The sequence below is a fragment of the Drosophila persimilis genome, unplaced genomic scaffold (genome assembly GCF_003286085.1).
Source record: "Drosophila persimilis strain 14011-0111.01,24,50 unplaced genomic scaffold, DperRS2 tig00000798-arrow-arrow-pilon, whole genome shotgun sequence".
NCBI classification, from domain to species: Eukaryota; Metazoa; Arthropoda; class Insecta; order Diptera; family Drosophilidae; genus Drosophila; species Drosophila persimilis.
Window position 1 is genome coordinate 791,848 of NW_020825355.1, and position 13,724 is coordinate 805,571.

At 42.3% G+C, this 13,724-nt stretch overlaps 5 protein-coding genes across 12 annotated transcripts in view; 1 reads left to right on the forward strand and 4 right to left on the reverse strand.

The window, feature by feature from the left end:
• Positions 1-12: 12 nt before the first annotated feature.
• Positions 13-1,474, reverse strand: LOC6602940 (regulator of chromosome condensation). Its single transcript, XM_002027955.2, has 2 exons — positions 841-1,474; positions 13-780 (listed from the first exon to the last, which is right to left on the reverse strand). The coding sequence occupies exons 1-2, from the start codon at positions 1,436-1,438 to the stop codon at positions 170-172; spliced, it is 1,209 nt and encodes a 402-aa protein (XP_002027991.1). The 5' UTR covers positions 1,439-1,474; the 3' UTR covers positions 13-169.
• Positions 1,475-1,628: 154 nt separating this feature from the next.
• Positions 1,629-2,899, forward strand: LOC6602939 (uracil phosphoribosyltransferase homolog). Of its 3 annotated transcripts, none has more exons than XM_002027954.2 (3): positions 1,629-1,920; positions 1,976-2,508; positions 2,747-2,899. In XM_002027954.2, the coding sequence occupies exons 1-3, from the start codon at positions 1,688-1,690 to the stop codon at positions 2,755-2,757; spliced, it is 777 nt and encodes a 258-aa protein (XP_002027990.2). In that variant the 5' UTR covers positions 1,629-1,687; the 3' UTR covers positions 2,758-2,899. The 3 variants fall into 3 exon arrangements, 1 of the variants encoding a protein (XP_002027990.2); XR_003409152.1 differs by having other exon boundaries at positions 1,630-1,920; positions 1,976-2,611; XR_003409153.1 differs by having other exon boundaries at positions 1,630-1,920; positions 1,976-2,606.
• Positions 2,799-3,708, reverse strand: LOC6602938 (mitotic spindle assembly checkpoint protein MAD2A). The gene is made up of 3 exons (XM_002027953.2): positions 3,608-3,708; positions 3,375-3,521; positions 2,799-3,310 (listed from the first exon to the last, which is right to left on the reverse strand). Exons 1-3 carry the CDS (start codon positions 3,678-3,680, stop codon positions 2,907-2,909), a joined length of 624 nt encoding a protein of 207 aa, XP_002027989.1. The 5' UTR covers positions 3,681-3,708; the 3' UTR covers positions 2,799-2,906.
• A 491-nt stretch (positions 3,709-4,199) lies between these two features.
• LOC6602937 (protein vein) overlaps positions 4,200-13,724 on the reverse strand; it is a 33,477-nt gene continuing 23,952 nt past the window's right edge. The window contains exons 2-6 of one of the 6 annotated variants that reach the window (XM_026992988.1): positions 9,330-9,504; positions 9,122-9,249; positions 8,731-8,845; positions 7,669-7,722; positions 4,200-4,324 (exon numbers count right to left, since the gene is read on the reverse strand). In XM_026992988.1, coding sequence (XP_026848789.1) covers positions 4,276-4,324; positions 7,669-7,722; positions 8,731-8,845; positions 9,122-9,249; positions 9,330-9,504 — 521 coding nt within the window. In that variant the 3' untranslated portion in view covers positions 4,200-4,275. Of the gene's footprint in view, positions 4,325-5,759; positions 5,829-7,512; positions 7,723-8,730; positions 8,846-9,121; positions 9,250-9,329; positions 9,505-13,724 lie in introns of those variants that run through there. The other 5 variants (XM_026992991.1, XM_026992990.1, XM_002027952.2 and 2 more) reach the window with 5 other exon arrangements.
• Positions 9,488-13,724, reverse strand: part of LOC6602933 (DNA polymerase epsilon subunit 2) — an 85,935-nt gene continuing 81,698 nt past the window's right edge. The window contains exon 3 of the mRNA XM_026992995.1: positions 9,488-9,504. The gene's annotated coding sequence lies outside the window, so the exon portion shown is untranslated. The remainder of the gene's footprint in view (positions 9,505-13,724) is intronic.

Here is a 13,724-nt window from a genome sequence, read left to right on the forward strand (position 1 = left end):
AACATATTGGTGTGCTGTCAAATTGTATCTATTTCTATGTTTTAGTCAGGTTTTTAAGTAGATATGTTTAGGTTTGGGTTCCTGCTTAGCAGACTTCAGTCTTTGCTTAAAGTATCTTCGGTTGAAATATGAGTCCTAGTTCCACCCTTTGCTGGTGGTAAATATTAGTTTAGTCCCTCGGATCGGCCTCGACCAAAAACAGACTGTGCTTTTCTCCGCCGGATGCGAGCAGTGTCTTCTTGTTTTGCATATACTTGCTGCTGACTAGAACTGGCTCCAGTTCATCATCGCCATCGTTGACGCCCAGCTGGTTATTGGAGCCCATGCCCCAGGAATATAGCTTGCCGTAATCATCAATGGCATAGGAACAGAACTTTCCACAGCCCACATAGACAATGTTGTCGGACAGCTTCTTAACGCGCGTCAATATGGGCACCACGTCCTTGACATCGCCCAGGCCCAAGCATCCATGCTCTGGCGAACCAACGGCAAAGCATTTCCGATTATTCAGTAGCAGCAGTGTGTGCTCAGATCCACCAGCAATCTGCTTTATATTTTTCAGTTTAGTCGGCACCGGATAATTATAGTGGTCCGGCTCCGACACTGTTTCGTGGGCTAGCTGATTGCTATCGTTCAAACCCACGGCCCAGATAGTTCCCGTCTGCGATGTGCGTTCGCGTATGAACGTACCATGATCAGTTGCCCATATAGCCTCGAACGGCTTGGCGTGTTTGATAAATATCTGGTCCGGCCGAAGCAAATCCTGCTTGCCTCGGCGACCTGGTAAATGAACAAAATAGGTTATATATTTGAAAAGATTTTATTTGGGCAAAAACTAACCATCTCCGGGCAATGAACGCTCTGAAATGCGTCCGAGCTGACCGTACTCGGCACATCCCAGTGTATAGACCTTTCCGCTGGTGGTCAATATAACCAAGTGATCGGAGCCCGAGGCAATGCTGCAGCAGACAGTTCCCGGCAAGAGATTAGTTGGTGTGCTCGTGTTGTCATCATTGTTTAGGCCCATGCTACCATGCGAGTGGAAGAACGATCCCCACGCATAGACGCTGCCGTCTTCCAGTAGGCAAGCCGAGTGCGAATCTCCCGCTGAAATGCACAGCGCTTTGCCCGGCAAATCAACCAAAGCGGGCAACGACTCGCTGCCGTCCGCACTGGTATCCCGCCCCAAGGCGCCCTCGTCGTTGCAGCCAAAGGAGTAGATATCGCCACTCTGCGTCAGCACCAGGCTATGCATGCCACCAGCGCAAATATCCACAGGATTCGGTATTCTGTTCACTAGTGATAAGCGGTTCAGCTGCAAGACTAGCGAGCCCAGGCCCAGCTGCCCGGTGTAGCCCATGCCACATACCAGCACTCTGCCCACAGTCGCTCGCCTTTTGGGTAGCTCCAGGTTGCGCCTTTTAGCCCTAGTCGACATGGTGTCTGTCTCGCTGGCATATTTTTTAGTTATTTTCAACATATTAAATAAACATTAAAATTAGACGCGGGATTTCGATAATGGTTTAAATATATATCGATGTCACCGTACCGACACGACTCAAATATCGCATCAATCGCGGCCACTGAATACTTGCTATTTGGTCACGGGCACGCGCTTGAACAACAAAGAAGACTATACAAATTTTAGTTAGTTGTAACCAACTTATTTTAATTAGCAAAGCAAATTATGTGCACTGGGTCGCCCAGCAGCAATGACTCCCAGTCGGAGGAGGCCAATGCCACTACCGAGCAGCAGCAACAGCCGGAGCAAGAGGCAACGGAACAGCCTATTAGAACGCCCACGCATGCAATTGTGGCGGCTGCCAAGGCAGAGGAGATCCTGGCCGAGTACGGCAGCAATCTAAAGCTACTGGAGTGCAACTCCCAAGTGTCCGAGCTGCTCACCATCATCCGAGACAAGTAGGTGGCGGTGGAAGTTGGCGCGAAACATTGTTATCTTATTCTTTTCTTGAAGGAACACCACCCGCAGCGATTTCAAGTTCTATGCCGACCGGCTGATTCGGTTGGTGATTGAAGAGTCCCTCAACCAGCTTCCCTACACGGACTGCGACGTGGAGACTCCCACAGGTGCCATTTACGAGGGACTCAAATATCGATCCGGCAACTGCGGCGTCTCCATAATTCGGTCTGGCGAGGCCATGGAGCAGGGCCTGCGGGATTGCTGTCGGTCGATAAGGATAGGCAAGATCCTGGTCGAATCGGATGCGAATACACACGAGGCCAGGGTGGTCTATGCCCGGTTTCCCGATGACATTGGCAGTAGGCAGGTCCTACTGATGTATCCGATTATGTCCACCGGCAACACTGTGCTCCAGGCTGTGAACGTTCTGCGCGAGCATGGAGTACCCGAAAAGTGCATCATACTGTCGAATCTGTTCTGCACACCTGTGGCCGCCCGCACTGTGGTCAATGCGTTCCCCCAGCTGAAGATCCTCACCTCAGAGCTGCATCCCGTGGCGCCCAATCACTTCGGACAGAAATACTTTGGTACAGACTAGATGATAGGTCAGAGGAGAAGTCACATCAGAGCGACGCGCAAGCGAGCAACCACAACAGACTTGACAACTAAGCGCTGCTTAGGATAGGTAGTGTGAGTTCGCTACTCCCTGTACCACACCCACTCACCTAGATACAGCCCAGATCCGATCCTGCCTAGACTAACTCTTCCTCTCATACACCAAACTGTCTCCGTAGTAACACCTCCCTCTTTCTGTCTGTGTTTTAGATGGCATTTGAATCGACAGCTGCGTCGGCGACAGCGAGCAAATTACCCAAACTTCTTTCACAACTGGCTTTTAATGCAACTCTCAAAACCGTAAATCAGTTAACTTAACTGTGTAAATATATAGCGGGAGCATAAATAAATATATAAAACAGTGACGGAGCTAGGTGCTCATCTTGTAGTTCACTACGGTCTCCACCTTATGGAGGCCCGTCGAGAAGGAGCGCAGCTGAACTGCCTGGGCATTCTGGATGACAATGGCTCCCGTCTCGTCCCATTTGGCGGGAAGCTCGGTGTTGTCCAGCGTGTGGATCATGACATCGAAGGTGCAGATGCAGTCCAGCAGCGGCAAGTAGCTGACTGTGGCCGAAATCTGGCGCATCACGTCGCGAATCTCGTTCTGAATGCGGGTCTGATCCTTGCTGGACGTTCTTTGTGAGGGATCGGCGGCCTGGTTATCCCCGTTCTCGGCCTGCATTTTGAAATCCCAACACTCCAGAACTTCCTTACTATGAGCATTCGTGATAACCATTGATATTTTGTTGATCATGTTCTTGGAGAGCCACTCTGAAATGGAGAGCCAGCACACCGAAATTAGCATGCACTTCCAAGGCTTTAGGGCTCCGCTCACCTTCGGTCTGGCTGAGGACGTTCTGGAGGAACGTTGTAATCTTTGGGTCCTTGGACATTAGAATGGTCAAGCCATATTGTTGGGTGCTGTCGAAGTTTTCCGCCGGGTAAATGCCGCGTTGGAACAGAATTGAATGGATTCCATACTCTATTCGGTAATATATAAAGGAGACGCCATAAAGCGCGGGCTGTTGCTGCTGCTCTTTTTGTTGGTGTTGTGTTCTCTATACTTACTTAAATACTCCACGATTATCTGTGCGGATCCCTTCAATGTAATGCAGTTTTTGGTTGCTTGGGCAGACGACATCTTCAAAACAATCAAACTTATCTTTTTAAGAAAAATGAAATTAAAAAATGCCGCGAGACTTCATTTATCCTCAGAAAGATACCAAAATATGCGGTCTGACTTGATATACCATCTTTGCTTTTCCAGTATGTATCGTTGACATTCCAGTATTAATCGACTATCCATTTTGCTGATCTGAGTTCTCATCGGCAAAACGACTGCTGAAATATGTTCCATCGATTGAAATGCAGGCATAGTTGCCATAAGAATATTATTCCGGATTCGGTCGATGGAAAATTTGGCTAATCTGAGGACTAGGCCTAGGACTAGGATTAGAACAGGGTATCGATACTTTTGTGCGATAGACTACATATCAATGAATATTTTGGTGTGATTAGTTCGCACGTGTTATCGGAACGAAGTATATGAAATCGGAGCATTTGTGGAACTAGTTCGCCATTTAATTTTGAAATTAACAGCGAACGTATCTGATTCATGTAATAATTAAGAACACCAAAAACATGTGTTGCAACCAATTCAAAATTTTATTAGCCGTTTTCTTGTAAACTAAAACTAAGCATGAGATCCATTTATATACGCAAATTGTGCAAATTGCTTATTTTCCGGCTAGACTCCTCATGTCCATCGAGTGTTGAAGTTGTCGCCTGTCGAGAGACCAAACGAAAACAATGTTTTAGACAAGGAAAAATTAGCCCAATAAAAATTTGTAATCCAAAACCGGGCTCGGTTCGACAGAGCTTTGGTTGCTGCCCATTTTCAGTTGTTGGGGTACATGAACCGGAAAAGCGGATGGGAGGAAATAAAATAACCAAGAGCAAAATAATATTGTATTTTCCTATAAATCAAGTGGATAAAAAACAAAGAGAATAAGCCGCAGGCAGATGAAGAAGAAAGGGAAATCAAAACCAAATCAAAAAGCAATCCATTTTGTAAATGTGAATTATTTGCAAATTTTTAATGAAATTTTTTTCTTACGCATTGTTTTGTTTGTTTTTGTTTTGTTTGTTTTTTTTTTGTTGGTTTTTCTGTTTGTTGTTTGTTTAATATTTTCTTTTAAATTAAAATTAAACTTTACATGGTATTTTTGGTATAAATCTTTCAATAATTAAATATAAAAAAATTTTCCACTTACGAATAAAATTAAAAATAATCTCGTTTACGCCTAGCCAAAAAAACTGATGTCAACATACACATTGAGAAAAAAAAATCTTAACTAAATTTGCAATTATACATCGTACGTGTTTTTCCATTTCAGTGTTCAAATTTTATGCAAAATCAGAAACGAGGACAAATAAAATAGTATTTCGAAATTAAGTAGCTTTAAAGTGTGTGTGTGTGTGTGTGGGTGTGTGTAAGGGTGTAATGTGTGTGAGCTTACAGATACAAATTTTATAATTTAAGTGTAATTAAATACAATAATAAATTATGGTTAAAGAAGGGCTGGTGGCATTAACTTAGTTGAAATGTACACAAAACTTAACGTTAGTTAAAAACGAGAGATATTTACAGGATTTATTACAAAGTTCTCGGCTACGTCAACCTTTGATCTCTTTCTATAATGTCTATGATACAACAACAAAAGCGCAACAGTGTCAGTGACAGTCGGTTCAAGGTCAAAGTCGGTTAAGCTTTACGCTTTCCGCTTCTCCAATTTCAAATATCAATTCTTGATCGTTTCTTCGCAATTAAATATTTTATAATAAATTCAGATTCCGATTTAATATTAGTTTCAGCTTTTCATATTCAAAATATATTCAAACAGAATCAATAGAAAAAGTCAGTCTGGATCTGTATCTCTTGACTGTGGAAATGAAGGGACACTCAGGGTTCTAAAAGGTGCCTAAGTACGAGTACGAGTATTTTGATGTGTTTACAATTTTTTGTAGTTGCAAATTGTGTGAATGGTATTGGGATTCGGATCTCGGGCTTAATCTGACGGTGCAACAAATTATCAAAATTTTCTATAAAATAAAAAAAATTACAATTGTCGACGTTCTTGGATTGCGGGGTTGTTTTTCGGTATTTCGTTTTTTCGTTTATCTTTTTTTCGTTTATAAAAATCATAAAAATAATAAAACAAAACTCTATGCATTAATAGTCGTTATTTAAGGTATGTATTGTATTTGGCCGTAGATTGCAACAAAATATCTGTGAAGAGATTAAATTATAAATAAAAATTAAAAATTAATCTTCCATCTTTGCTTTACGTTTCGTTTTACGATTTACGTTTAACTATTATCTGGCTAAAACCATATCCACAAAAAGGAAAAAAAAAGAAATACAAAAGGGGGCAACTACAAGCATCAAATGCGCTCTCGAAAGAAAGAATTCCATGCAGAGGGAGAGATTTCGAAGAGAAAGCATCCGATTCGGAATATACATACATATGTATTTGGAAAGAGGCTCAAGTTCTCTCTGGTGTGGTGGAACTATTTGAAGGAGACGAGCACATACTAAGGAATAATAGTAAACAAAGTTACCCAATCGGAAATGCAAGAGATTAGTCAAAAGAAAAATTACAAATGAATAAAAAAAACAATCACCAAATAAAAGTTAACAAGGAGCATAATGAAGTTGTTTGGTTTTTTGGTTTTTGTTTGATTCGGTGTTTCGGTTTGTCAAAATCTACAGCCAAAGTGTTAATATGATTTCTAATAACGAGTACATAAGAACTAAAATTAATCGCAAATCATTAAATATTGTTGTATTGTTTGTTATTCATGAGGGTTACATCGCTGAAGAGAGAGTTTTCATTCATTTGTGGATCTTTTGCCAACTACAAAAAAATTTGATCGAAAACAAAACAAAATTCTGTTCCCGTTTTCCGTAGCGATTCATTTTGTTTGTTTCAGTACATTGCTTTTTGTGGGTGAGTGTGTTGCCATTTGTTGCAAATGTTCTATGTGGTATATGTTTTGTTGTGGTGTGTTGTGTTGTGTTTTGTGTTTGTGTATCTAACTTAAGAGAGCCTCTGTTTATTCATCGTTATTCATTGTTATTCATCCTTGATATTTATATTGTTTGTATGAGTGTGTTTGTGTGAGTATTGAATAAGATTCGACAAGTTTCTGTATTTCGCGTTGCGGACATCCTCCTACTGTCCGTTCATCTGTCCGTCCGTCTGTTCGCTTGTCCGTCCGTCTGTCAGAGTGTTGCTTCATAATTTTGTTTTGTTTTTGCTGTTTTTAACATTTAATCGATTGTGTGTTTGTTGGTGTGTGTGTGATGAGTGAGTTTGAAATTATATTAAATTTCTATTTAAAAAACTATTTAAAATAAACCTTCTATAGCACCCTTTGTTTTTATTCGTATTTATTTGATTTTCATCTCGTTTTTTTGTTTTGTTGTTTCGTTTTGTTTTGTTTTTTATGTTAAAAAAAAAGATTATATGAACAACTTTGTTAGTTATTTATTGTTTCGTTTTTAAGACTTTACTTTGTTGCTTTTTGGAATGTGTTCTCTAATAAAACTTTTAGTTTGACTGATAGCAGGGTGGGCAGCAGGGGGAGGTGTGGAGTGTGGTTTCGGGTATAATGGTTCTATGATTCGGATCCGATTTCGCATACTATATTTGTACTTTCTGTGTGAGTGTTTAGGTGTTTGAGTGTCGCTCTATCAACTATATTTGGTTTATTTCACTTTCTATTTTTCTTAAATGGTTTTCTTTTGAAAGGATAATGGATGAGGAATAATGGTGAAAAGTGCTGTGGGAGAATTTCGTTGGTTTCGCTTCTATACAACTGCAGATTATGTTTAGTTAATAATTATTTTGGTATGGGCACTGAGTTCGGTTCGGTTTGATTTGATTTTTCATTTGATTTGAGTTGTGTTTTTGTTTTTTTGTGTTTAGTTTCAGTTTCAGTTTCTGTTTCAGTTTCGATTGGTCGCTTGACTCGATCTAAAACAATCGATGCTATAGAAGTGCCTATTTTAGCAGTAATAACCTCCATGATAATTGTCGCAAAATTCGGGATTACTATTGCTGTACCTACTGTCGGGCCTACTGTTCTCGCAACGTTCGCCGAAGTATCCGTTCGGGCAACTGAAAGACACGCAAAAAAGAAAGTTGAGAGATGAATATTAGTATAAATTGTATTTCACATTCGCTTTTCGCACTTTCAGTGTGCATATATGTACATATACGTATTTGGTGGGGGGAGAGGGAAATGGTAAATGGTGAATGGGAAAAAAACCAAGGGAAAATGGCCATGAACTGCGTTGCAACATTCGGCAGACCACTTAAATATAAACAAAAGAACAAACAAATTAAGTGTATAAAACGATTTTTAGCAAAAAGAAAATTAAAAAAGGGTAAAGAGCACTCTGGCAGTTTATGGCTCGGAAATGAAAATTAATTTTCCCCACTCGTACTCCACAAAAAAAAATATATACATATATATTTTATTCCAACTGAAATGCGCTTTTTTGGAATGCCACTGGAATGGATGGGATTCGATTGAACCGAATCGAACCGAGTAGGTTTTCTTGTACACACACACAGACGGATAAAACGAGGCGCTGAAAGATATTATTCACATTGCACACACTCACGCAGACACTCATCCGCACTCACACTCACACTCATACACCCATGTTTGCATTTTGGGTTTTGTCTGGAGATCTCTTTCCCAGCACCAGCGCCTGATCCTCAACAAATTTGTTGCCTTTTAATTGCTCTCCCGTCTTGTCTGTTGTAATGCGATGCCAAAATATTACAAGATACAATATATATATATATATAGACAACAGGGAGTAAGGGGAGTTTAGGAGGGGGAAGGGGAAAGGGATAGGGATGGGGATGGGGATGGGGATGGGAGAGCTGCCTTTATCAGCTGACACATGAGCGAGTGTTTATCGGGTCCCAAACAAAAAACCACTTGAGTTAGGGATCACACACAGACAAGTCTCAGGATAGTACATACATACATACATACATACATAGATAGTGCAGCAGATAGGATGATGGGAGACCCAAACCGAAAAGAACCAGCCCCAAGCGGAGTTGCAGCCGAAGATACTACAAGACTCGAATAGATTTACTTGTACTCACTTGCAATAGAACTCGTTCAGATCCGGGATCAGCATGCAGGTGCCGCCGTGGAAGCAGAAGTCAGGAAAGTGACAGGGGGTGCCCGAGCTGCGTGTCTGGTCCGGCCGAGAGGCAACTGAAACGATTCGAAACAGAATTAGTATTATTAATAAAATGATTTACACGGAATGTATGCTGTGCATGCTGATGTCTTGCTGATGTCTTGCTGGGGGTGTGTGAAGTGTCTTGGTCGCCTTCAAATGTGCCCATAAATTAGAAATGAATTGGAGCATTCCGAATTTGTAGAACAACCGACCAAAGTGTCGCAACATCCACTTGGAAGTCCACCCACACGGGACAACAGCTACAGCAACAGCAACAGCCACAGTCACAGCCACACTCAAACACTCACCTGGATAGGCATTGATCATGATGCGGCGCTTGATGATCGCCTTGCTGACTTTGTTCTTGGCACGGCACTCGTACTTGCCCGCATCGGAGGAACTATTGAAGGAGCGCACAATCAGCTCGGAACGTCTTCTGCAAGATTGTTAAATATTCAACGTTTCGTATAAATGAAAGTGAATCAGAATCAGAAGACGTAGTATTTGGATGCTTACTTGTGATGCTTGAATTGGTAAACGTTGCGCTTGCGATTGATGGACTTGTCATCCTTGAACCAGGTGACCTTCGGCGGTGGCTGGCCGGACACCTTGCAAACGATCCGCAGCTCCCGGCCATTGTCGATGGTCGTGCTCGGCACCGAGGTGATCGACGTGATCGATGCGTTCTGTGCTGTAAGGAACACCAACAAAAACATTAGGCTATGCATTTCCATTGCGATTTTATTTAAGCTTAGAGTTAATTTCATTCGTTAGTTAAATACGGGTAATTCGGGTACGTCTTGGGTGTGGAATTTTCCTTTTCACCTTTGTTTATGGGCTGTACGAGTATACATATATGTACGAGTATGCATGTATTGTATATTCTCAGACGGCCCATAAACAAAATAGCAAACTAGAAATTATTGAGATTCTTAAAGAATTTCCTCTTTATTTTTTTATGATCGTCGCGTATGTTGATTCTTAGGTTGCTTGGAGATCGTTAAAAAAAAATTCTAATTTGTCTGGGACTTTCAGGCAGGAAAGATTCATGGACTGGAAAATTGGTCAAGCTGTGATGATGGTGCGAAAAGAGGAAGCTATAATATGATTCAAAGAAATGCGATTGGAATGTTGGATATACAATATACAATGTATGTATATACAGTCGAACTTCTCTATTACGAACTCCCATGCAACGAATTTATTTCCAGAACATTGCAATGCTATATTCTGCACAAATGAATTGTATACTACGAACTGTAGTAGCGCCTATTATGACTGATTTATTGTTAGAAAATGTATTGCTATTGAATATTCTGGAATACAGTCCTCTATCGCTCTCGGGCCTTAGTCAACTGATTCAGCTCTGACCATTACCACTTTCCATCACGTGCCCCATAATCTTGCAGTGTTGCAGTTTATCAATAGAACTAGTCCCACATTCCGCTGATATATGAGTTAGCCAATTGCACACTGACTCATTCCTTCGAATTGGCAATGAAACTTGCCTCTGCCTCTGCCTCTGTCTCGAGTGGCTATGTGCCACTCCCCCGCGCTGTCAAGTGCCTAAATTAGCCGCCATATCACGTGTCCCATGAGCCGGGGAGGGTGCCGTGCCGGACAGTTGAGGGGCGTAGTGAGTGTCCAAGTACTCGTCACATGCTAATCGAGATCTGCGTGCGCTGTCCCAGTGATTCAGTGATTCATCCCCTGATGATCATGATCATTCATCGATTGGTCGATCTATTTCGGGGGTTCTGTTATGTTCTGCTCTGAGGTGGGTGGCACTGGCACTGCGCTCTGTGGTCTGGGGTCTGGGGTGGGTGTGTGCCAGGGAAATGCATTTCTACTGTATGTCATTATGCAATACACACAACACAAGTGTATGCCGGTGTATCTATCAGATACAGATACCGATACACAGCGTTCCAAGCAGTCTGCTAAAATTTGCGCTGATTTAAGGCCGAACGAATGGTAATTTATGCGACGAGGATCGCGTGGCCAGACAGAGGTCTGGGACTTTTAGATATTTATGCATATATACTCGTATACGATGGATATATAGATAGATGTTTATATAGATAGGTGTATTTATTCTATCAAAACGCTCGAGTATATGTACATTCAAAGATAAATTATTGTTTATAATTTATGTTGGGGCTCAGCGTCGGGCCATAAAGCAGCATTTTAATTGTGCGCGCCACTTTCTCACGCTCCCAAATTGTCTGTTGTCCCTCTGTCTCTCTGTCCCTCTGTCCCTCTGTCACTGTGTGTGTGGCAGAGACCCGAAACGTCGACTCACAAGGCGATTAAGAATTGAAGGCAGCACCACACACACACAGATACCACACATACCCAGATGCACAGATACAGAAACAGAGCACACGCAAAACAAGTTGACAATTGTCATGACCAACAACCCTACTCCCTGTCCTCTCCCTGCGGCTCGCGCTTTGATTTGCCCCCAAATCCCCGCCAGAATAATAAGATGAACATTTTATTTGCCTTCTCCGTGTGTTCGGACAAAAATTGGCATATCATATTGGCCCTCTCCAGCCAATACCTCCCATACCAGACTCCCCAACCTACTCTCCACCTCCATTACTCTTATTATGACTTAATTATGCGCTTAAAAAATATTGTATTGTATATACGAGCGTCTCGTCGGGCCATTGGTCTTTTGGGAATTGGAATTGGCATTGCCATTGGAATTTGTTCAAGCATGGGCTTCATCGATTCCGATGGACAGATTTGGAAGCTTAGCTTTTATGCCTTATTCAAAAAGGATGTACGATAAATGGAGATCCAATATAATGACGGAATATGGCGGAGAATGATTGAATGTGATTCATAATCCACAAAGAACAGGCATGAAAACGCTAGGATGCGAATATTATAGGTGCTATCGATGGATTAATTTTCTGGCTGCTTTGAACTCTTTAAATGCCAGACGAAAAAGGATGAACATTTCATAGTTTTGAGCTGAAATTCGATACACTCCAGTCCAGGGCTCATTGGCCTCTCCGCCAATGGTATTTTCTTGCGCCACGAGTGCGTCAACAACAACTTTGGCCAGTGCCTACGTCAAAGCCGGCTGCTGCTGTCGCGCCGCGCTTCCGGAAAAGTCTGGCACAACAGCAGCAAAAACGAGAGGAAGCACTGCCAAAAGCAAAGCAAACGTAGGAAAACTGTCGTCAGTTGCCGTTGCCTGCTCCCCAAATTTAGCACACACCCAGAGAAGGAGAGGAGACACTAGGCGGCAGACAGAGACGGAGACGGAGACGGAGACAAGCAGCGACAAGGCGCATTAAAATAACTTTTCATATTTCAAATAATATTTCTTCTTGTATTTTTTTTTTTTGCATTTCATTTCAGTTGTGCCCCGCGACGCGCTTTTCTTCTCGAGCGTGACGCGGCCGCCAATGATTCATGCAAATCCATCAACGAGTCCCCGAGGAAAATGGTGAAAAGCGGGGTTGTGGAAGGAAAGAAGGAGGGGGGCTCGGAGACACCACGGAGACAGGCAGCATCAGTAGCATGTGGTTATCGCATTGCGGTTGAGGAGGCAACGTTGCACTGCGGGATCGGGGATCGGGGATCGGGGATCGGAATCGGGTGAATCGGGGGGATCGGGTTATTAAATCCGTTTGCATTGAATTAATCAGCAAAATTGCGTGCGACACGCCGACTGGCGCCATCTGTCAGGCCAAATTGCCTGCGAACTCATCGCCGCCATTCATTTTCATATTCATACTCATACCACTCACTCCACCCATTCCATTCCATTCATTTACATAGTCATTATGGCGCTTCGATCATTGTTCGCTCGTTGGGCTTTTGGGTTTATCCCCAAATGCACTTTTGCTTATTATCTTTTCTCGGAAAATATATAATTTTCCCAATACTCGGATGCGCGAGTGGTGGAATAAGAGACAATTTATTTTGGCAGCTTCGCTGGTGACCCACATTCGGCTCAGAAGATGCCGCCGCTGTTGCTGCTGCTTCTGCTGCCTCCGCTGTCAGCGGAAGTTTTTCCAAAAAAATAAAATTCATATAAATTTTCCCTCACTCAGTTTTCCCCGCTCCCTTCCACTCTTTGGTTATTTATGATTTCGAATTCGTTTGAATGTTATTTATTTGATTATTTTTGATTCATTTTCATTGGCCCGCGACATTGTGTCATTGCTGGATTCTCTCGAATAAAGTCCAGTGCCGTGATTTATCGGTTCAAAACAAATACGAGTACCACTCGTACATTCAAGTACGGATATATATCATACACACTATCTTGTCTGTCTGGATATAATCGTACTCGTAATTGCAGCACGCGCCCCCCTCTGCAGAGCAAATGGGGAGTTGGGGCGTAGAAGCACTTCAATTCACTTCACTTAATGGTCTGATAGTATAATATTTGCATGATTACACCTCCGAAGAGATAAGGGCCCCGTATACGTACGTATACCCACCCGTAAGTAGGTGGAGCTTCAATACTGTGGATGGAAGCATTGCGCATACGTCGTGTTGGCCTAGGCAATGGCAAACAATTGCTCACCGCTGACGATTGTCGCCATAAAAACTGCAATGCAATGGCCTTTTCAGACTGGTAACCGAACCAATTCGACAACAGGTTGTTCACGGGTATTCGTATCCGTATATTTATTCTTTTTGTTGAGATATAAAATGGATTTTTTACAGCAGTGCTGAAGTGAGTAACCTGCAGATCTGCTATGGACTCCATTCAATTGTTCTATCTACGAATGCCACTAACAATTTTCTGAGCATATATATCCACAAAAATTTTAAGTGACAATATTTCCTGTTGAAGATTGTTATATATTCCGCATACTTTGAGCAACGATAGCGAGATACTTTTTAAAAGCCTTTTGATGGCATTCCAAAAGGAAATACGAT